Below are 24,558 nucleotides of genomic sequence, written 5' to 3' on the forward strand. Positions count from 1 at the left end.
ATCTAACTAATAGGAATTAATTTTCTCTGTTTGTTAGCAAATCTCAAATTCATCCAAAAGTCTCTTTTGATAGTCAATTTTTTCTATTCTTGTTCATCATTCAACACAAGAGTATGCAAATTAATAAAGTAAAAATGTAATAAGACCCACGATTTTAATACTACATAGGTTAATATAAGTCTTTCAATCTCTATATTTACCTATGCCGAAATATCCAAGATCTATCCTATAATTCCCTCTTTCGATAGCAAATTACAGGATCAAAATCATCTAATTAATAGTCAGTTAATTAAAAGCACTAAGCTTAGAATAAATCAGAAAAACATGGAAGAAAATTACTTCAGATTAGCATAGGCAAGCAAGCATAGTTCGAAACCAGATTACATCGTTTTTCTATAAATAAGAAAATTAGTTCATGTTGAAAATAAAATTCCACATAAACGAGTTCACCATATTTTCTTTTCTCATGGGAATGAAAGAAAAATCACAGGCAGTCTTGTCATGCTAGCCCCTCCAGTTCCAGCTCTTTCCTACACCTCCTCTATTGCGCTTCAAATCTCCCTAGAAAAGAAGAACCTCCCAGCCGTGCAGCAACCTCCCCTCCTCTAAAAAGAAGCCTCCAAAAGAATATAAAACCCTACTCTCCTTGTGCAATTCGGCTTCCCCTCCAAAGAATCTCCAACGCATGGCCTTTGTCTTGCATGGCCGGGTCTAATCAAGCCCAGCACTCACGCACGCACGGCCTCATGAAGCCTAGCTAAATGGCTTCTCATGCATGGTACTATTCACGTATGCCCTAACCCACTAATTTTGACTTTTCAAAATTTGTCTTAAAACATCTAAATCCTTCTCTCCTTTTTAACTTGCATGCCCGCTTACTAATTTTGACTTTTCAAAATTTGTCTTTCCATCTAAAGTCACTCCTTAGTGCATAGCACCAAACATACATACATACATACATACATATATATATATATATATATATACATACATATATATATATATATTCTTTTTTATTTTTCTTTAAATGTCCAAAATTACTCTTTTTCCAAAAATCACACGGCTTCTCATATGGCCCACGTACAACGCAACTTCAACACAACTCCATACGCAATGCCTCACGAGCTCAGGCCCAGCTTCAAACATAGTTACGCTTCACGTCAAGTTGGATGCTCTTAACACGGCCGCAACACACGACTTTGGGTCTTTCTTTTCTTCAAATCTGGAATGAAATTAAATGACCACAGTGGAGCCTAAAATTGGCAAAAATAAATAAAATTAGACCAAAGTTTAAAGTGAAGAAGTGATAATTTTATTCAAATATAAGTCATTCATCAAAAGAAAACAAACAAATTTCATTCTTAACAGGGCTTGAATCAAATATCCACAGGGCTATAACCAAACTCTACTTTGAGTGTTTGGAATCAATGAAGTGTTGCAACTTGTTTATTGTGTTGATTGGATTATTTAGTTGTTGTTTGCTTGTATTGAGATTAAGTATGGTTTGTGGATTGGTTAAATATTTAAGTATTACTGTGTGATTGTTAAAAAGGTTGTGAATTCATAAAAAGTTTATAAAAAAAATTTTAATAACCCAATTCACCCCCCCCCCCCCCCTCTCGGGACTATAACTCAACTTTCAGACTTTCTAACTGTTTGAAGCAAACACAATAAACAAATAAGTTTAATTTAATTTCCAAGACCCTCCTTAAGCTTGACTTTTTTTTCTCATCCCAAGAAGATTCATAGATTTTAGGGTTAGAATTTGGATTTGTGTGGATTTAGAAAAAAAACTATATATATAATTCATGCAAATTAAATTCCAAAATTCAAATTTCACACTCTCATACGTAAAGTAAGAATTAAAAATCTACAAAAATAAAGAAAGATAATTTTTCAACTTTTACATATAAATTTAAAAAATTAAAAGTAAGGTTCCATTTTTTGTAATTATTTTTAAAAATTTTAAAATTACTTGCACAAACATATAGTATCAAAGATGTATATATTAGCGAACCGCTCTGTGAACACTCGCCAAAGGGTGGAGTCATAATCATTTACACTAACCCAAAAATACTAGGCTGCATCCTTGGCCAAAAATTTTAAATTATTAATTTAGATTTATGTCAATATAAGTAAATTTTAATATAGCTTTATATACATATTATTTAAATTTTTATAAATTTAAATAATATGTATATAAAGCTAAAAATTTAAATTTAAAATATCTTCCAAATATAGGATTAGAGCCCAAAATAATATTTATTTTTTATAATTTTAAAAAAAAAAACACACAAAAAGATGAGATAGTTTTTTCAGTTTTACGATATTTTGTATTAAAAAATAAAATAAATAATATTTGACATCATTTGCTTGTAAAAATTACTTTATCTTTTTACTTTTAATCTTTCAAATAAATATAAAAAATACTATTTTGTTTTTCAAATTTCTAAATTTATATATAAAACTTAAAAAGCATTTTTATATTGTTTTCTAGATTTTCCGTTCCTTATTTTGTGTTTGGAAGCATCAAATTTGAAATAATTATTAATAATAATAATTGCAAACTCCCAACACAAGTGTTCTATATTTTAATAGTTAAAAATTAGAACTTTTACAAGTCTCAAATTCTAATGTTGCAAAGGGATAGGAATATATATATATATATATATATATATATATATATATATATATTATAATAATAATAATAATAATTTGGACATCCATATCTAGACTACATGTTCACGAGGAAAGGTGTGCTTTCTTATGATCATTCTTTTATTTTCGCATTCTCCACTGTAATCATCAAAATAAATAAATACTAGCCATGAACACCATCTATGAGCATGCTTTACGATTTTCTATTTTAAAAAAAATAAAAATTAAATAGCATAAAAACATTTTGAAATAATTATAGATAATTATACAAATGTTTTGAAATAATTATAAGTAACTATTTAACATAATTATAAAAGTATTTTGCAATAGTTGTGGATAGTTAAAGGAGTATTTTGAAATAATTATTAATAATTATAGGAATAAATTTGGCATTTTTAAAAAAAGGACATCAGATAGAAAAATCCCTTTATAGTGTAGAAATAAATAGATAATTTTTTATATAAATTAAATATGCCATCAGTTCTCAAGAACAAAATCATTCTGTTCTTCCAACAAGTGATGGGGACAGTAAAACTCCACAATTTGGAAATATTGCAAGGCTTTGGGGTTTGGGCCACGCAACCTAGACACACTAGTCATTGCATTTGCACAATTCTCCCTCCACCAAACCGCGACCCGCATAGCATGACGTTATGATGGAGGAAACGATCCTTCTCTGTACATCTTTGAACTCTACTGCTAGCTTTACATCCCAACTGCTACTTTTTCTGCCAAACATGCGAGAAATTTCGTCTCATAATTAGGCTCTTCGCTGTTTAACCAGACATAAAATTATGCACTATAGCGTGTCCTAAAGACCCATCTACCTTTCCTCAATATTTGATGCACCAAGTCCTCCCATCATGCCACCAAATGTGGACAGCAGGTCACCCAGTACTTCCATTTCAATTTCTAACTGTTCCATATTCTGAAAAACCAAATAAGCACTTCAAAATTTTATCTCTCTCTCTCTCTCTCTCTCTCAGGTACACACATATTATGAGTCTGAGCAGGGAAATCATTAACATGAAGTCACTCATCAGACTCCCAGAACAAAAATCAGTTCAAAGAAAGAAGCAAAGGGGGCCTTGATCAAACTTGAGAACACAGTGCAAGAAGACTTACTAGGGTGCCAGCATGCAGCATGGGATTACGAATTCTGCGCAAATAATCTAATAATGGAGGTGGCAACCCATAATGAAAGATCTCGTGGTTTTTAGAGAGCCAAGTACCACGCACCATGTGCGTCATCCAGTTGGATTTGGGCCAGCCCTCAGGGCAATCAGTTTGAGCAGCATCAATATCTAAACAGGACAAGGAATAACAGATCATTTAAAGAATATGGAATAAAATCAGTGAAGACATCAAGGAAGACTTCAATAATTGATGCAAATAAAAATTAATCTCAAATTGGGAAATGATGTCTTAAATCCTAAAGTATTAAAAGATGCATTAAGAAAAATTACCCAGTGGAATGACATCATAATAGTTGTCTCCCTGGGGTAAGAAACCATAGAAGGTAACAAGATGAGAACTAGAGAAATTCCCATAACTAAGAAAGCATTGTTCTCCAGCACTGCATGGTCTAGACACAGGAAATTTTAAGGAATTTGTTGCAGAATCCACTCTTCCATAGCGCATTATGTGTGGGTATGGCTGCAGAGAGAACAAAGTTACATGAGCAAGAGGTTCACTTTCTGAAAGGTTGAAAAAATTAAATAAAATACGTGCATTTACTGAGAAGACCACAAGAACCGCAACAAAGTACTTGTCCTGGTCAAAGTGGTACAACCTAGGGAGATAACACTAAGACTAATATTGTTCCAATAAAATGATGATATAAAAAATGGAACTGTAAGTAGTTTGGGCCAGAAAACTGTACCAAAGAATCCACGAAGGAATATTAAACATATGTTAAAGATCAAAGAAAAATGTGCTGAACCAGGACATGGCAAATAAACAGCCTGCATAGTGCATAGGTATGCTAAGGGCAGAACATCCTTGCAGCCTAACTTTTTTGTATCATCGGTTCATCATAGTGTATTAGCAGCTCAAGCATATGCCAGTTACCTACGAAAGGTGTTAGGTCCATCTTTAACATCTGGGGGAAAACGAGCGCACAATCAAAAGAGAGAAAAAAGAATAACATACTGAGTGATTAAGAAATCCTGCAATAGGAATCAAGCATGTTCTCTGCTTTCCATCAGCAAACATAACTCTCATGCCATTAGAGTACCAGAGTTCACAAGCCCATAAGAACTGCTCCCATGTATAGATGTCTTCTTGAAATATATGAGGATGATCTTTGCATAATGCAGGGAACAACTGACCATATTGTACACGCAAGTGCTGTAGCAAAAATATTATAAAAAAAACCAATATCAATAGTGATGTCAAAGTGGCCTAGCATCAAGCACTGGCAATTTTGTTGGTCAAAGCAGTTGACGAATATTTTCTATGTCCCCTCCTTTCCCATGGATCCATCTCGAGAAAAGCAAATACAGGAAATAGTGGTCAACCTGAATTTGCTCCAGGCACATTGTGGTCACAGAAGAAGACAACACTAGTGACAAAGGGGATTGTACATCCCACAAATTTACAGAAAGCAACTTCCTTTCATTCTCATAAGCCACTTTGCTGTAGAAAGACTGGCTCGCTTTATCTAAATAGTACATTCCTCATTTAAGAGCACTGATACAGTTTTTCTCCCCTCTCATGGTTCTCTTGATTCTTGAAGGCAACCGATAAACATTACAAATTTTCAAGAACAGTAGATTCAAAGGTTTCATAACCTCTTTTGCTTGAATTATCTCATCCAATAGCAAGGTTCCATCTAAAGCTATGATTGCATCAACTCCAAAGCTCAACCCTGCAGCATAAAAATAATCAAAAACAAAAAGAAACGAAAAGAAAAAAGGGAAAATAAAGAATACTGGAGCTTGCTATTGTGTTTGAACAAACATAAAATGGTATATCTGATAACAAATCAGATCAAATATACAAACATACATATATATACAGGCAGACAAACTGAATTGCTTCTAGATACGAGACATCAAAGCATCACATTGAGCCATAAATTTGCAATGTGCCTTTCGGCCACAAAAGTTTTAACAAATTAAAAAAACAATAGCAGTTATAAACAGTTGAACCATTAGCTTCTTATTTCATAGGTAATATAACAAACTAAGCCAAGTCTTTTTATGTTAAAAGAAAAAAAAAAAAAAAAATTCCTTAAGAGAGAAAAAGAGATGCAAGAAAGACTTGCAAGCCAGAAGTCCAGGGAAAACCCAATATCTTAAAAGAAACAACTCCACAAAGCTTCGACAGACCCAACTCTTCTCCAATGCTAAAGAGCACTGTTCCACAACAGCCAAGCAATGTTAAGGAAAAAAAGGAGGGGTAGGGGTGGAGGGTGCATCAGTTTCAGTACACTGCTTGCACAAAATGCAAACATCAAGTTATCATTATGTCTCTTCACCAGCAAACAAGCACAAAACAAAAGTCTTTTAACTTTAAAAGAAACCTAGCCTTCCAAATAAAATTTGATAAGAGGGAAAATGACAATCATTTGAGATCTAAACAAGACGCACATAAAAAGATTTACCAGAGGAATTACCAAAGCCATCAAGACACCAAAGCCTTCCATCAGCAGTAAGGAAAGGTAATACAAGTCAAGAATAGCACTCAATAAGTACTCAACCACCTCTCCCTCATTAAGATGACTAAGAGGATGAAGATTGCAAGAAATAGAAAAAGCATTCCTAAAAATATACAGAGTCAAAGAAATGAGGTCCCCACCACCCCCCCCCCCCCCCCCACCCCGCAAAAAAAATTTCATCCTCTTCCACCTTAACTTCATATACATTCCGTCTGAGCTTAGCACCTTAAGCCAATAAATAAACTCTAGTATTTTGCATAATATAATCAATAACATGGTGGCAAAATATTACTCTCTGTGGAAGTGTTCTGTGAATATAAGTTTTTTCATCCATTACAAATTCACAATATATCCTAACATAGTGGGAAACAGAGATTACAAAGCCATGCTGTCTAGGCAAAATTTCACCACTTTTTTAAAGTCTTGAGTAGGTTAGATCATAAAATAAAATGTATTAAGAAAGAAACAGAGAGACAACAACCAAGAAGAAGACAAGAAATTCTCAATAGAGAAAAAAAAAAATCCTAAGGTTTAAAATCTAAGAAAACTCCTGATGTAAGCCAAGCAACCGAATTCAGAAAAAGAGAGAAAACTGAGAGAATTAAGGGCAGAGGATTAGAAGAAGAGGAGAAGAAGAAGAAGAAAATATCAGAACTGAAGAGATAAGAGCCTGCTGGCTGCAGGGACAGCAGAATAGAGAGAGAACAGCGGAGAGAGGAGAACAGAACAAAGAAACTGGACAGAACTGAGGAAGGGGAATAATTTGGAAGTAAGAAGGAACAGGAACCTGTGAGAGAGGGAAACTGCAATTGGGATTCAGATTCAAAACAATAACTGTACACCAACTTGCATGTCCAGCACTTATGCCACTACTACTACTACTAAACACATTTACAAAAATAACACAACTAAACACATAGTTACAAAATACTAAAGAAAGTCATTAAATAATGCAAAGACCCTAATACGAGGACAATTTCCTTGCCCTACACCTAAAATACGTGTGCCATGTGGGTGACCTATAGACGCAATCCTAATCCAAAGTCACTATTTTTTTGGGATCCAGTGATTCAAAGAGTAGGGAGGAAAGTAGGAAACTAAAAGATTGGAAGTGGAATTATTTATCAGTGGGGGATAGTGCAGGGATACAAAATTTACCGAAGAAACAGAAAGCCAGACCAAGAGTGGATCATTTAACGTTTCAAATCAAGATGGTATTAGGACAAGAGAGAATAAATATCATTAGTGCTTATGCTCCCCAACTTGGTTTAGCAGAAAATCTTAAGAAACAATATTGGGAAGATATGGATAATATTATACAAGGCATACCAGGGACTGAGAAAATATTTATATGAGGAGATCTGAATGGACACGTTGAAAGGGATAATAAAAGTTATGAGATGATAGATAGAGGATACAGATATGGAGAAAAAAATGAGTCTAGGGTGATCTTAGACTTCGCTATGTCATATGATTTTAGTATAATGAATACTTACTTTAAGTGAGAAGAACACTTAATAACCTTTAAAAGTGGACAAAATAGAAGTCAAATAGATTTTTTTTTTTTACTAGGAGGGTAGATCGTTTATCATGCAAGGATTGTAAAGTTATTCCAGGTGAAAGCCTAACCACACAATATAGAGTCTTATATAATATAATATATATATATATATATATATATATATATAATGGAAGAAAAAGTTTAAAATAAACCAATGTAAGAGAACTAGGTGGTAGAACCTAAAGGGAGAAAATATAATAAAATTTAAAGATAAAATGAACAAAGATGGGGATTGGACTATAGAGGTTGGGATAGATACAAATACTCTTTGGAGTAGATTAGCAAACTCTATTAAAAAGATATCAAAAGAGATTTTAAGGGAATCAAGGGGAAGATTCTCGAACAACAAAGAAAGTTGGTGGTGGGATAAAGATGTCCAAAAAGCATAAAAGACGAAAACGAATTTGGTAAAAAACGTGGCAAAAATGTAAAAACAGGGAGAACTTTGAAAAGTATAAGCAGGCGAGAAAAGATGCAAAAATGCCGTTAGTGAAGCTAAATAAGGTCATTTAATAGTTTGAATAATAAATTAGATACAAAAGAAGGGGAAAGAGACATATTTAAACTTGCTAAAGCTAGAGAGAGGAAAAGTAAGGATTTAGGAAATGTTAAATGTATAAAAAGTGATGATATTGTCTTGGTTACGGATGAAGACATTAAAGAAAGATGGCAAAGTTACTTTAGTAAGTTTAATGAAAACCAAATAGAAGACTTAGACTTAGATTTGACAAATGAGGAAAAAAAACTAAAAATATGAGATTTATTCGTAAAATTGGAGTTAACGAAGTTAATTTTGCACTAAAAAAGATGAAAAATGAGAAAGCTATAGGACTGGATACATAGTAGTCAGAGGCGCGAGGCGAGCCGAGGCGCAAAGGGTCTTTGAAGCCGAGGCGCGAGGCGCGAGGCGAAGGCGCGCTCCTCACGAAGGTGAGGCGCACAATTATTAAAATGGTGTAAAATATCTATTTGGGGTAATTTATATATGAACATATGAATATCTAGTCATATTAGAATTTAAAATGTCAAAACATTCAATAAAAAAATTGGAAATTTAATAAAATTGCCAAGACAAAGCCCAAAAGCCTCAACAATTCAACATAGTTCAACATCAAAAGAAAAGAGTACAATAAAAGATTTCAAAATATAAAATCTAAAAATCCTCCTCAATCATCACTCATCACTCATCATCAACTAGGTCGGTGAAGATATCATCATCTTCCTCTTCATCATTAGAACTGTTTTCTCCAACATCTTTTTCCTCTTCCGTCTCCTCTACACTATCCACTTGGATTTCATCCTCATCTACAAGTTCCAACATTGTGGTCCGACCCGTAGCAGTGGTTGCACTACTAGATGAAGCCCTTCCTCTTGCTTTAGACGATGATGGCATATTTGTACTTATTCTTGATCTAGTGTGATGCGGGGGGTTATTTAGTCCAGCGGCTCTAGCAACAGAATCCCAAGTCAAATTATCATCTTCAAACACAAGTTCATCATCCTCATCAGAATCACCATCCATCCTACCAATCAACCACTCATTACTATCATCAATGTCCTTCAGGAGGATGGGATCAATGGTGTCACGTTTGTCGTATCGACGCCTCAAAGTTCGATTATATTTCACAAATACCAAATCATTCAAGCGTTGCTGGGATAGCCTATTTCTCCTTTTGCTATGAAGCTGCAAAAAATTTAAAGTAATATGGTTAATAATGATTCTAAAAAGCAGTAGATTGGTAGTTCTTGTTCTTTAATAATTAATCCATTATATACTAATGGCTTACATGTTGGAATATGCTCCAATTTCTTTCGCAGCCGGTAGCACTACACGTGAGGCTAAGAATTTTCACAGCAAACTTTTGCAAGTTTGGAGTTGTTGATCCATATGCCATCCACCATTGCGCTGTTATAAAATAAATTTTAAATGAATACCTACTAGGTAAATAGCAAAAATAATTTTCAAAAATGAAGAGGTAGTACAAATGCCACTTTACCTAGTGCTTTTGTCTTCCTTTGTCTCACTGCCAAACTAATTCCAAAGATGCCACTAGCGGCATTGTATTTTTCCAACTCATTTGAAACTTTATCTTGCATTTCAATAGTTGGCACTAACCTTCCAACACATTTGTACAAACCCGTCATAATTTTTTCATCTTGCAAAATGTTGGGGTTTGAATAGAAAAATTCTGGATTCAAGTAGTGTGTAGCTGCATGCAACGGTTGATGGAGTTGGCATCCCCACCTCGTATCAATAATTTCAAATGCCTCCTTGAATTTATCCTCTCTCTCACCAAAAGCCTTAGCTATGGCTTCCTTAGCCCTATCCATTGCTTCATAAATATATCCCATTGCAGGCTTCTTTTCCCCATCAACCAAACGGAGTACACGAACAAGTGGACCTGTTAACTTAAGAGCATAGACGATGGTACTCCAAAAAGTAGGCATCAAAACAATAGTAGCTGCTCTTTTGCCAGCCGCCTCCTTTGCCCATTTAGTAGTATTCCAATCTTCAAAAGTAAACATCTTCCTCAAGTTATTCTTTTGAAGATGGATTGAACGAAGAGTGATGAAGGCAGTTGCAAATCTTGTAACTGCAGGTCTTAGCAACTCCTTTCCTCCAGTGAATTGTCTCATCAAGTTGACAACGCCAACACGATTATAGGTATAGCCATTCAAAAAAATTGCCCTTTTCAAAGTTTCATGAATTGAAGGCATCTTCCCAATATCCTCCAAAATTAAATCAATGCAATGAGCAGCACACGGTGTCCAATATAAATGTGGCCTCTTTGCTTCCAACAATCTCCCTGTTGAAAAATCAAGGAATGAAGCCATTAAAATATTAAAATAAACAATATATACACTATAGAAAGTAGTTCTAAAAATAAGTTCTTACCTGTTGCAACATAGTTTGACGCATTGTCAGTTACCACTTGAATCACATTTGATTCTCCAATTTCTTCGACCATCTCATCAAGTAATCTATACATTCTATCTGCATTCTTGACAATATTAGAAGCATCAATAGACTTGATGAATACTGATCCCCTTGGAGAGTTCACTAAAAAGTTGATTATGTCCTTATTAGCAACTGAATCTCTCCAACCATCAGACATAATTGAGCAGCCATATTTTGTCCATTCCTCCTTATGGACCTTCAACAACTCTTTCATTCGACTAACTTCCTCCTTTAGGTAAGGAACTCTCACTTCATGATAGCTAAGTGGCTTTATTCCAGGACCATATTGTCCAATCGATTCAAGTGCCACTGCAAAGCTGCTCAAACGTACAGCATTAAATGGTATCCCAGCATCATACATCCACCTAGCAAAATCTCCCATTGCCTTTTTTCTAAGTTCTTTTTTGCACGCTTCATTTATTGATGTTTGCTTCATCTTCCCTTCTTTCCTAGCTTGAATCGCTTTCTTTGGATCGGGAGTAAAAAACAAGTCTATAGGCCCCTTCTGTTTTGGTTTCTTCAAGTTGGATTGGTATGATCTTTTACTTCCATCACTAGTAAACACTCTCTTGCCACGAATGTCAATTTCTTGAACTTCATCTTCTTCATCTTCACCGTAATGATCTATATCATCAAAGTCGGGCAATAACTCATTTTCCTCCTTTTCCATATCTTTCTTCAACATATACTCTTTAATCTCCTCACGTACATGAGTAGGGCATTTAGAGCATTCTTTCACATTTCGAAATCCTCCGACAATGTGTTGTTTTGCTCGAAATATTCCTCCCCTTGTGACTTTAGCACAAAAATTGCAAGTCAAATTATTTCTATTTTTTTGATCCTCCAAATGTGCATACTTCCATACGGGATCTTTCTTTGACGAGGCCTCACGTCCAGAACTAGAATCCATTTAAGATTTTAGACTTGGTATCCCGTATCCTAACTGAAAAAACAATGCATCATATATTTATAATTTAAGACTTACATAATGCATTTCCAAACAAATTAAAAAGCAGTACCTAAATTTCAATAAAAAGAATAAATATTATGTATTAGTTATAATTTATAAACTTACATTAATTAAACTAAATATTATAAATTAAAAAACAGTAGCTAAATTTCTGTAAAAAAAATAAATATTATGTATTAGTTATAATTTGTAAGCTTACATTAATTAAATTTAATATTATAAATTAAAAAACAGTAGCTAAATTTCTGTAAAAAATATACATATTATGTATTAGTTATAAATTGTAAGCTTACATTAATTGAACTTAATATTATAAATTAAAAAACAGTAGCTAAATTTCTGTGAAAAAAATAAATATTATGTTATTAGTTATAATTTATAAGCTTACATTAATTAAACTAAATATTATAAATTAAAAAACAGTAAGCTTACATATAAAGAAGAAGAAGAAGAAGAAAAAAAGCAGGCAGCAGTCAGCAGCACGCAGCAAGCATGCAGCAGGAAGAAGAAGAAGAAGAAGAAGAAGAAGAGAAGCAGCAGCAGAAGAAGAAGAAGAAGAAGAAGAGAAGAGAAGCAGCAGGCAGCGGGACGCAAGCAGCAGCAGCAACAGAAGAAGAAGAAGAAGAAGAAGAAGACTTACAAAGGTTCGAAGTGTTGAAGGCGACGTGACGAACTCACGTCGTGCTCGAAGGCAGTCAGACGAACTCACGACTGCTTCGAAGGCAGGCAGACGAACTCGCGAGGGCTCCGGCTGGTTCGAAACGAAGTTGCGCAGGTCGTGCTTCTTCAAAATGTCGAAGATGAACTCACGATCCTGGTCGAAGCTCGAAGACGAAGTCGCGAAGGCTTCCGGCTGGTTCAAAGGCTCGCAAACGAACTCACGAAGGGCTTCAAAGGGTCGAAAGGGGCTAGGGCTCTGTTCGTTTGAGTCGAATAAGGGATACGAGTCTGAGGCTTGGGCTATTTGTCTCCTTTAAATGGCTTAAAAATACACAGGCGCGCCTCACTGCGCCTCGCGCTTCACTGCGCCTCGTCTCGCCTGGGGTCGCCTCTTGCAGGTCGCCTCACCCCACCTGGTATGAGGTGGCGGACTCATCGCCTCACTACGCCTTGCGCCTGAGGCGCGCTTTTAACTACTATGACTGGATAGCATCCCAATTGAAGTTTAAAATGCTTAGGTGATAACGGAATTATATGGTTAACTAATTTATTTAATACAAATACAAAAATTAAGAAAATACCAAATGAATGGAGGAAAAGCATTTTAATACTTATATACAAAAATAAAGGAGATATTCAAAATTGTAATAACTATCGTGGAATTAAACTTATGAATCATACGATGAAACTATGGGAAAGGGTAGTTGAACAAAGATTAAGATTAGAAACGAAGGTCTAAGAAAATCAATTTGGTTTTATGCCCTAGGAGATCTACAACAGAAGCTATATATCTTTTAAGAAGTTTAATGGAAAAGTTTAGGTAAAAGAAGAGGGACTTGCATATGTTATTTATTGACCTAGAGAAAGCATATGATAGGATACCTAGGGAAGTTCTATGGTGGGTTTTAGATAAAAAAAAAAGGGTGTATGTACTAGGTATATTGATGTCATTAAGGATATGTACGATGGATTAATGACTAGTGTAAGGACTACAGATGGAGAAACTAGAGAATTTCCAATCACTATAGGTGTACATCAAGGATTTGCTTTGAACCCTTATCTTTTTGCTTTAGTGATGGACCAACTGACTAAGAGTATTCAAAAGAAGGTTCCATGGTGTATGTTGTCTGCAAATGACATTATATTAATTGATGAAACTAGGGACGAAGTAGAGGCAAAGTTAGAATTATGGAGAGAAGCTTTAGAATCTAGAGGATTTAGGATAAGTAGAAAGAAGACATAATATATGAAATGTAATTTCAGTAATGGTAGAGGAATATTAGAGACAAAGTTAAACTTGATGATAAAGAAATAAATAACACTTCTAGATTTCGATACCTTGGATCTATTATGCAAGTTGAAAGAGAAATTGAAGATGATGTAATGCATAAAGTTAAAGCAAGTTGCGTAAAAATGGAGAAATACTTCAAGTGTGCTTTGTGATCATAGAATACCCTTAAAATTAAAAGGGAGGTTTTATAGGACAGCTATAAGACCAGCTATGCTATATGAATCAAAATGTTAGGCGATGAAGAAACAGAATATCCAAAATGTAAAAGTTTTTGAGATGAGAATGCTTAGATGGACGAATAGTATAACACTGAAAGATAACTTAAGGAACGAACATATTCTGGCAAGTTAGGTGTAGCTCCTATAGAAGATAAGATAAGGGAGAAACTCAGATGGTATGGACACTTACAACGTAGGCCACATAGTGCGTCAGTGAAAAAGAGTAAGTTAGTTACTGTGGGGGACAATAGAAGGGGTAGGGGTAGACCTAAAATAACTTGAAAGGAGATATTGAGTAAGAATTTAATATCCCTAAATCTGTCAAAAGAAATGGTCTATGATTGTATAAATTGGCGGAAAATGATTCATATATCCAACCCCACCTAGTGGGACTTAGGGCTTGGTTTTTTTGTTGTTGTTGTTGTTTTCCGTTTCACGAACTAAAAAACTGATTAATAAGAAAATGTTTGTTTTAAATAGTACATATGCATACATATATATATATATATATATATTATATTCTCCTGCATTTCCTTTTATTTATTTGTTAAAACCAAGCTTAAATATTTTAGTTTCGCATACAGCACTTATGGGAATAAGAATATATGTGGAAAGCAGGGGTTTTATAGAATAGCAGAGCGCGCCCCCCCCCCCCCCCCAACAACTCTTTCTGTTCGACAGACAATTGACAAGTGAGAAGTGTAGAGCTCTGGGTGTTGGCAACAAATTTTCCCACATCACCCAGGAGGAAGAAGGGAAGACCCTTCCCCCTATAAAACTCCATCCCACACAGCAAATCAACCCATATCCACGGCAAGCTTGCAATTCTAGCTAGCAGGCCAGGCTGGTCAAAAATTCAGATGGGCCATTAGAGGCTTGGAAGCCCGGGTCATATTCTCTTCTGACTTACTTAGCTTTGCTTTACTTGGGCTTTGACTTTTTTTAAAACTTCTAATAGTAAAAACCAAAAAAATAAAGAACAAACCAAACCATAAAAGTTCGGCCAGCAGTTTAACTGAACCGTTAGTATGCTGTTCAACTTCATTTTGAACATTTTAAAATTGATTAATTTGGTTCGGTTATTGGTTTTGGACAGAACTGAACCAAACTGAACCTGTTACCCTCCTAAGGGGTACAATCACTCTTATTAGCACTTCTGTTTCTAATATTCCCAATCTATTTTTTCTCTCTTGTTAGAGTTCCCACAAGGGTGGCAGGGACTTTGGAGAGAATTATGAGAGATTTCCTTTGGTCTAATTCTGCAAAGGATAAGAGTGATCACCTTGTTATCTAGGATGTGGTTAGGAGACCCAAATCTGAGGACTGGGCCTTGGTAATGTGGAATCTAAAAACATCTCCTTTATTGTAAAGAGATTATGGAGATTCCCCTTTAAAAGCTAGTTCCTTATGGCACTAGGCTATTGGAATTCATCGGAATGGGTGGATACAAAAGTGCCAGATTTCCCACGCAAGTCCCTGGAAGCTTGTTTTCCCAGGCTGCTTGTCTTTTCTTTTCTCTTTCTTGCTTTGAAGTGGGTGACGGTAGACTGGTAGTAGAATTTGTTCTCGGGAAGACATTTGGGTAGGAGAGACTCTGCTGGAGCTGTTGACCCCTGGTTTTTAGAGTATCTACTATTCATAATGTGCCAATTTCAGCTGTTTTCTTTTGAGCAGGGAGTTCTCTTTCAAACTTCCATTTCTTCAGGAGTCTCAATGAAAGGTTGATCAACTTATTTCTTTACTGATGCGCTGGATTTTTTTGTTTCTACCATTAGGGGAGATGCCCAGCTTTCGATTGGGGATTCTGTGGGGTCATTCTCCTCAAGTATTTCTTTACTCATCTTCTATACCTAAGCCTTTCCATTTGAATAAAGCTCTTTAGAAAGCAAAGGTTCCTCTTCAAATTCACCCAATCATCTGGACTCTAGTTCTCAACAAGATTAACATGAATAATTTGCTACAGAAAAGGAGATCTTGAAAGGCACCCAGCCCAGATGTTTGTATTCTGTGCTCTGAGTCAAACAAGACTAACGTTCATCTTTTTCTTCATTGCTAGATGGCAAGGTATTTTTGGAATACTTTGTTTTCTTATTCTGGTAAGGTATGGGTGGCCCCACAAAATGTGTATGATTTTGTGTTAATAGATTTCAGATGTGTATGAATTTTTGTTAGTGAGATTTCAGAGCTTCTGGAGGAGTATAAGTGAGAAGGCTTTATGGATTTGTATCATGCATGCGATTTTTGGACTCTGGCTTGAAAGGAATGCAGGAACTTTCAAGAATCAGAAGATTTCTCCAACTTTTCTTTGGGAGGAAGTAACTTTTCTCGGTTCTTTCTGGGCACATTCTTTTGGGGTTTTGGGTGGGTTATCACTGTCCAATCTTCAAAGGGATTGAAAGGCAGCCCTATTTTAATTATGTTTTTGTTTTTGTGGAGGATGCCTTATCCTCCATCTCTCGTATGTTTTTGGTCTTCAATGGAATTTTTGTTCTCTAAAAAACAGTGTTTCCTAAGATCTTTAGTGTCAAAATATCGACCTAGGTAGTTCTTGAGCTGTGCAATGCTGAATGTATAACTACTGTAATGTCATCAACACACACAATAAAAATTAACTTACCATTCTTTTGTATGACAGACAGATAAAATGATCACCTAATATTCTCCTTATTACAAACTTAAGACGCAATGGTTCTGATTTATTAAATTGCCTTCATGAGTTGGCAAAACATTGTGTGATTCCCTCTGAAGATACCTTGGAGGTTGCTCCATGTAAACTTCTTGTACATTGACGTGCAAGAAAGCATTTTTAATATCTAGTGCATATAGTGGCCTACAGCAGCAACAGATGAGAGAAGTAGAATGGAGTCAAGCTACACGAGAGAATCAGAAAATAATCGTCAAAAAGTCTTCAGTGCAACTTTTAGCTGCTAACAAAGCTTTGAGCCTCTCAACACTTCCATTGGGAAGATGTTTTACTACATACGCCCAACAATGAACACATGCATGCCAAAAGGAAAGAGTCAATTCCTAAGTTTGATTCCTGTAGAAGCCTCCATCTGCTTGTCAGTCACGAATTATTATGCCTCAGTATGACATTGTGGAAGAAAACGGATGATAAAGAAATAACAATATGTGGGAGACACATTAGCCAAAGAAACATGTTCAACAGGATAAAGGGTGCATGATTGTTTACCTTTAAGGAAAGCTATAGGAAAATAACCAAGCTCAAGATCTAGGGAATCAAAAGGAATAATATTCAGGGAACTTGGCTGGGCAGGCAAGGATGACACTCGCGGAAAAATGGAAGCAGGTGGATCATTAGTAGAGCTTTGTTTCTTCAAGGATGGACCTGCAAGGGCTTATAAGTAGGAATACACAAATAACAAGTATAAACTAGAAAGGAATTGATGGATTATTGGAATTGATCTTAACCCACATTAGTATTATACTTACTGGAAAGAAAGTGCTATTGTCCCTCAAACAAACTATATATCAAAGAGAGACTGGGATTCCAGAACTAATATCTCGTGTACTCGAATATCCAGCAAACATGCATTTTACAGCCTTGGGCTTTAATTTTTTAGTCCCCGAACTAAGGCATGCATAAAACAAGCACAGCCAAAGACTCTAAGAAAGATGGAATTAAGGAGCTAGCAAGAAAAAAGTGTGGGATTGCTTAAAATCTATAACAGAAAGAGGCTCAAATAACTTAAGGTTTGACATCAATCCAGAAATACTTGAGAACATGCATGTGAATAACATCTATGCAACTTCATTCAAATGCCCATTTTTCTGTCAGATACCCCATTTTGATGCAGGGTACTAGTAAAAGATTATTTGTGTTGAATAACATGGTTGGCATATGAGATGCCAAAGACCATTTAACATATTCAAGGGCATTATTGGAACGTAAAATATGAAATGAACAACCAAATTGATTTTGTTGACTTTTTGAGTCTGATCCCTATTTTGATGCTGACAAAGCACCAGTGTCTTATCCGTGCGTTGAGTGCTTGTACAGGTTTTTATGTTGATACGCACATAAGACAAAGGGAAATGGAAGCCAGAAACACTTAAAGAGCACATACTACTAGTGCATTCCATGAAGACAGAAGAGCAATGAGGAAAAGAAGGCATATGCATTTATTTTTTATTATTTAGTCTATAATAATGCATGCATCTGCATGATATGACTTGAATGCTCAGATAACCGTAGATTGACCTTAAGGCACCTAGAGTTTAACCAAAAACCCTTTTCATAAAAACAAAAATCAAACAAAGGTTTTGGAACAGCTTTAGGTCGACCGACGTCGGGTTTTTAGGCTTGATTCAAAAGCCTCGGTCAACCGAACCCTTTAGTACAAATTAGTACAAATCAATTTGGTTGACCGAACTAGCCCTGAGTCAAAGTTTGACTTGCCCGGTTGACCGAACATGTGGCAATATAAATGCCACAGTTGACCGAATGGTCAAAAGTCAACATTAGACTTCACAGTCAACCGTTCTAAATTGAACGTATTTTCCCTGGTCGACCGAACCAACACGTGTCTAACACCCAAGTACTTGGTCGACCGAACCTTGTAGTTCATTTTGGCCATGGTCAACCGAACTTGCCTTGGTCGACCGAACCTACGAAGGGGTTCAAGATCACCCTAAGATAGTCGACCAAATCCCTAGTTTAAAACTGCCACGGTCGACCGAACTCAGTAAAGTGGTCGACCGAACCTTTAATATGGTCAACCAAACCTCTAGGGTTGGAAATTTTTTAAGGACTAAAACGTCATTAATTTTTTAATTAAAATTTTCCAAAATACCGAGCATGTCCCCAACGGTCATATTTTCTTGAAAATCTATAAATACCCCTTCATTTGCTTTGATTAGCAACTTTGATTAGCCTAAATTTTCTCTCAAACCCCTTGTTAATCAAAGTTCCTCAAATCATTTTTGTTGTCAAAATCATTCTTTTGGGACCAAATCTTTTATACAAATCTCTCCAACTCTCTTTCATGCATTTATTTCAAAATCATTTTTTAAGGAGTATTTTATTTAGGGCATTTTATTTGCACATACTCTCACTAGGCACTTAATCTTTGAAAAACATTTTTGAGAGTATTGCTTAGGTTTTCTCCCAGTTATTTCTTTGATAAATATTTTTGAGAGAAAATTATTTGCAACACAAATATTTTCTTGAGCTTAAATTCCTAGATTCTCCAAATATTCTCTATTTGCAAAAATATTTATAGGAGAACAATAATACTCATTTTTCCATATATATTATATTTGGGCAAAATTAGTTGATAGCACCCTTACTCTACTGAGCATATTTCATATCATTAGAGAGTGCATGTTTTGAGCCTTAAATTTGTACACACCTGCTTTTTGAGAAGCATTCTCTGTTGTACAAAAATTTGTTATTATTGATGTTGTATTCCCGACGGGTTGTCAGAAGAGGGAGACTAGTCCTATGAATAGTTCCGAACTTGCTCAAATCCGGTTAGAAGAGCACTGGATTGATTAGACCCGGTTAAGAGAACTAGGAGATGCACCCTCCTGGGAAAGTGTGCATGGTGTTGGCTCCACCAGTTAAGTGAGCTGGGGAATGTCCGCCTCGTAAGGACATTGTAAACGGCTTCTGCTCCCCCCGTTTAAGTGAGCAGGTTTAGTGGAATCCTTGGGGGTATGCCCAAGGCGGGGACGTAGGCTGGTTTGACCGAACCTTGATAACAAATATCATGTGTCGCTCTCTCCCTATCTCATTTACTTTCTGAGCTTTAAATTTCACATGTGTATGCTTGTTTACTTACTGTTATAATCATTTGCATGCACACATTTAAATTAAATGAGATATACTGCACATATGTATGCCTGAACTCATGGTTTAATTATTTCATATACACAAGTGTACATTGAATGGGATATGATACGTGGTGAATCGGCATAAATGTTTAATTTAGCCAAAATGTTTTAAAACTTAATTCACCTCCCCTCTTGGGATCACACCAATTCCAACAGATTTTGAACTTTATCTCAAGTACATATGAAAGTTCAGATTGATGTTTAAGTTAGAAGATCCATGTCACTCTAGAATAATCATCAATAAATGAAAAAAAAAATGAGAGATCCACAATATTTTGACTCCTAGCTAGACCTGAAATGTTAGTGTGAACCAACTTAAAAGGAGTGGGTCAGTGTTTATTATATCTAGGAACAAAAGATACAAGATGATATTTACACAAGACAAGGTTAATAATCTAAACTAGACACTGATCATTAAGAAGGAAACAAATTCTTCAATGACTTCCCCGACGGATAACCAAGATGACAATGCCACTGAAAAGAAGATGCTTCAGCTATCAGTGCATGAGCAGAAGTATTAAGGGTAACATCCATGTCATAGACTCACCATTTCATAACAGTTGAGAATTTGAGTCAATCGACTAACTGCCAAAAGAAACGAAGACTAAATAGATACTAAGGTTATGTTTGGTTCACAGAATGACTATTCCTAGGTAAAGAATGGTATAGAATGGGAACGTAATAAAAATTATATAGGGATATAAAACTTAGAAAGAAGCCACTCATGTAAATGCTTGCATCCAAAGTAGAAGTAGAAACCTATTGAGTTTGCTGAAACAACGCATTGTTAGCCCCCATGCAAGCCTAACAGTCATTGGAGAACCCACTAGGAGAAGATGCAGGAATTGTCCACCAAATGCATTCGATTTCTAAGACTTTCAGATGAGTAAATCACACCCACTCTCCCAAGGTTCCCCATGTAAGTCATAACGAGTATTGGAAGAATGACCCACAGCTCCACAATAAGTACAGCACTGAACACTATTCTTGCCTTGGCCACCTTTGCCTCTAGCTCTCCCACCCATGGTCTTAAATTTCCACAAAATTGTCAAAATTTCCATCAAAATTTCCTATTTCCATCACCCTCAAAATCGAAATGACATTTAATTTCCATCTTGCATAATTTTCGTCGAAATCTCAACAAATCATCTGAAACTTATCAAAATCTCGAAATTTTATGGAAATTTGTCGAAATTTTAACTATACAATGAACTTTCGTTGGAATTCAAATAAGAGATTTAGGAGTGAAGTGAAATTTCTATTTTAATTTATTTTATTTATTTTATTGAAACAAAAGATTATTACAAGTGCTTTTGAAATTATATGAAAAAATAAACTTACAGTAACATTTTATTTAACCATTCATGTCTAAATTATCATTATTTGTAGAATAAATCATATTTAAATGATTTATGAATTTCATTTGTATTAACTGAATATGTTTAATATACATTATCTTACAAATACGTTTGATACACATAACTATTTTACAACTTTTCCACCTCATACAAAACATAGATGTATTTAATTTGAAATATATTAGTCCTAAAACTTGTATTATTATGTTTGTTAACCATTTCTAAAATTTCACAAAGAATTCCATGCTTAACTACAAATTTCCGTTATTGTTTCAAATCGAAATCAAAATTTGACATCGAAATCAAAATTTCTGTCGAAATCGAAATTTAAGACCTTGCTCCCACCATTACTTTCTCTGCCACCAGAGTCTCCCTAAAACCACTTCAAGCATAACTCCTGCCACTAGTGCCACCATGATGACCAGTGGAACTTACCAAAGCACATCTCCACCTATCCCAGCAACCGAAACAGAAGGATTATTAGATGCACAAGGTAAAGTATGTGAGTCAAGGATGGAGTATCACCACTTTGCGGCATTTCTTTAATGTATCCAAGTTATTTGCGAGTGGATGGCACTAATTCAATTCATCAAGCCTCCCTTGAAATCTCATGATGCTAATAACAAAGATAATACACAAAAAAATGGACTGGACACAACATTGGTATGTGCAGTACTACATAAATGCATGTTGAATTTAATTAGAGTTGAGAGTAGTATTAGTCCATAATATAAAATGGGTTGAGAAGAGACCAACTGTAATTTTTTTTATTAAAAACATTATAAATTATACAAGGAGCAGCGTGCAGCTCACTAGGGCATATTCACTCATTCTCTTTAATATCTCTCATCTGAAGTTGTTTCTCTCTCTTCTATAAATCCTTGGATGGTACTAGAGAGTTCAATTCTTCATATTTAATTGAGCCTTTTCTTCCCTCTCTAGCCTCCTTTTTCCATCATTCTTTCTAATCATATTCCTTCTTGCTATTACTAGCTGAAGAATCTAAAGTATTGAACTTTACCTTCTTCCTTGCTCCAACAGCAACCTTCATGGCTTGTGCCCAAGGCAGCTCATTATTTTACATAGTCATAATCTGAACAATAACTTGAATACTTGATCAGTAGAAGATATTGAGGGACAAATAGAAAGTGGTTTACAAGAAGCAAGACCCTCCAATTTGAATATTGATCCCCTCATGGTCTGCAACTCATTCTCTCTGCTGTCCACTTCCAACCATTGAAATTTGAGTATGTCATACACTCAAGCCTACAAAGTTCTCACCCAATGGCAGTGCAAAAGAAGGTGATTTTCTTGTGCTTGATTCTAGCATAAAGTGCATCTATCCACTGCACAAATTAATCTATGCATCAAAATATATATTGCAAAAATTCTCACCATGCATCCCACGCAAGAAATGCTACCTTCAATGGCCATTATTCTTCTAAATAGCTTTCTAAGGGAAGCTGGTTGCCCCTTACAGGCAGGCACCACTTCTGTCTTGCATCTTTGAGTATAAAGATTTAACAAAAACTGTCCCTTCTTTGAAAGGACCCATTTGACTCTATCTTCACCAAGCCCTCACACTTCTTTCTCACAAACATCCTTCAAACGATTTAAACAATCATCCTCTTTCCCTTTCTCATGACAGAAAAATGTCAGAAAAATTTCAAGGGAGACAAAAATGAGGGTGCAAAACATTTACAATTCAAAAGTATGTACATGCAGTGAAGGCATAAGGTAGGTTCGTAAGCACAACTGATACAATCAAACTTACCCAACAACACACCTACCAGAAAAATAGTTTAGTTCTTTTTAAGGGAAATATTCATGCCCATCAAAGTTCAGACTGAACTCAAAATGAAAAGAATACATTCAGTATTTAAACAAGCTCCCTCAAACTTCACTGGCCCCCTGTTTGGTTCGCAGAATCAAGACTAGAATGGAATCGTAATTCTGACCATGATTCCCATTTCCATGTTTGGTTTGTGTAAATGTGGGCAGAATTACATCCAGCTGGAATGTTGATTCCTCCGTTCAAAGGAATAGTGATTCATTCTAAAACAAACACAAGTTGACACCATACCACAGCTGACAATAATAATAATACAACAAAAACAACAGGAAGCCTTAAGTCCCACTAGGTGGGGTCAGCTACACAAATTCTTTTCCTCCAATTCGTCCAATTGAGAGCATTTTCCTCTACTAGATTAAGGACTATTGAATCCTTCTGCACTACCTCATTCCAAGTTATTTTAGGCCTACCCTTACCCTCTTTTCCTGCTACAAACAATAACTAACTCACTCTTCCTCACTAGTGCTCTACTAGGCCTGCATTTCAAATGCCTAAACCATCTAAATCACCCCTTTATTTTGCCTTCAACCGGTGCTATGCCTTTTTTTTTTTTATAGAAAAAGAAAGTCATTAGATAAAGAAAGAATATACAAGCAAGAGAGAAGACGTCTCCTTAACGAAATCTGGGAATCCCCACTCCCCAGAAAAACCCTAAACCCTAAAACCCAAAACATTAAAAATAAAACACAAAAAATACAGCAAACTCAATCCCGCTAAACATCTGTCAAACACATCCCTTTAAAATTTCCATTGCCAACACAACACATAAAAATTCATAAAATGCAGTTTTTCCCACACCAACCAATATGGAATCTTCTTCCCTGAAAAAATATGGAAGTTACGTTCCTTCCATAAGCCCCATATCACTGCAAATAAAGCAAAATTCCATAAAGCAACGCTTTCCTTCCTCCTTCCAAACCCCACAGAAGATATTGCCAAGAACTCCTCCACTAATCTCAGACAAACCCGGCTTTCTCCAAAATAATTAAATAACTGATTCCAAACCTCCCATGCCAAATCGCAATGCAAGAAAAGATGAGAAACAGATTCTGAACAATCCAAACAAAGCATACATATATCAGGGGATAGAGCCTTTAAAGTCCTCCTCATTTGCAGCAAGTCATTAGTATTTATTCTGTTAAGCACAACCAACCAAAGAAATGCATTGATTTTTATGGGGGATTTTGACCTTCCAAATTACTTTGTAGAGTAGAACGGAATTATTGGTACCAACCAAGAAATCAAAGAAAGATTTACATGAAAAAACACCTGAGGAATCCAACAACCAAGATCGACTATCATCCTCGGAGGATATCCTACAATTGCTCAACATAACCAACAAAGAAAATAATTCTATAGTTTCCCCATCATTCAAGGCTCTCCTAAGACGAAAATCCCAAGAAGGTAAAGGACTGCCCAAATCTACAATAAAAGAAGACATGGGATTGCCCTGAGCTCAAACGAAATAAGCAAGGAAAAGAGGTGACTAAAACAACATTCCCCAACCATATATC

At 35.5% G+C, this 24,558-nt stretch overlaps 2 protein-coding genes across 4 annotated transcripts in view; both read right to left on the reverse strand.

Moving 5' to 3' along the window:
- Positions 1–3,084: 3,084 nt before the first annotated feature.
- Positions 3,085–24,558, reverse strand: part of LOC131158391 (uncharacterized) — a 32,380-nt gene continuing 10,906 nt past the window's right edge. For all 3 annotated transcript variants that reach the window (XM_058113233.1, XM_058113234.1, XM_058113235.1), the window contains 6 exons: positions 5,451–5,527; positions 4,810–5,007; positions 4,125–4,314; positions 3,784–3,962; positions 3,486–3,586; positions 3,085–3,386 (listed from right to left, as the gene is read on the reverse strand). In XM_058113233.1, coding sequence (XP_057969216.1) covers positions 3,251–3,386; positions 3,486–3,586; positions 3,784–3,962; positions 4,125–4,314; positions 4,810–5,007; positions 5,451–5,527 — 881 coding nt within the window. In that variant the 3' untranslated portion in view covers positions 3,085–3,250. The remainder of the gene's footprint in view (positions 3,387–3,485; positions 3,587–3,783; positions 3,963–4,124; positions 4,315–4,809; positions 5,008–5,450; positions 5,528–24,558) is intronic.
- Positions 8,891–11,782, reverse strand: LOC131158390 (uncharacterized). Its single transcript, XM_058113232.1, has 4 exons — positions 10,777–11,782; positions 9,878–10,687; positions 9,668–9,786; positions 8,891–9,564 (listed from the first exon to the last, which is right to left on the reverse strand). The coding sequence occupies exons 1-4, from the start codon at positions 11,747–11,749 to the stop codon at positions 9,061–9,063; spliced, it is 2,406 nt and encodes an 801-aa protein (XP_057969215.1). The 5' UTR covers positions 11,750–11,782; the 3' UTR covers positions 8,891–9,060.

Source organism: Malania oleifera, chromosome 6, assembly GCF_029873635.1.
Source record: "Malania oleifera isolate guangnan ecotype guangnan chromosome 6, ASM2987363v1, whole genome shotgun sequence".
In the NCBI taxonomy this organism is placed as follows: Eukaryota; Viridiplantae; Streptophyta; class Magnoliopsida; order Santalales; family Ximeniaceae; genus Malania; species Malania oleifera.

Coding starts and splice junctions, on each gene's coding strand:
- LOC131158390 (XM_058113232.1), bottom strand. CDS start 11,749: ATGGATTCTAGTTCTGGACGTGAGGCCTCGTCAAAGAAAGATCCCGTA. Junction 9,787..9,877: donor AAGGAAGACAAAAGCACTAG/GTAAAGTGGCAT, acceptor ATTTTATAACAG/CGCAATGGTGGATGGCATAT. Junction 9,565..9,667: donor ATTGGAGCATATTCCAACAT/GTAAGCCATTAG, acceptor AATTTTTTGCAG/CTTCATAGCAAAAGGAGAAA.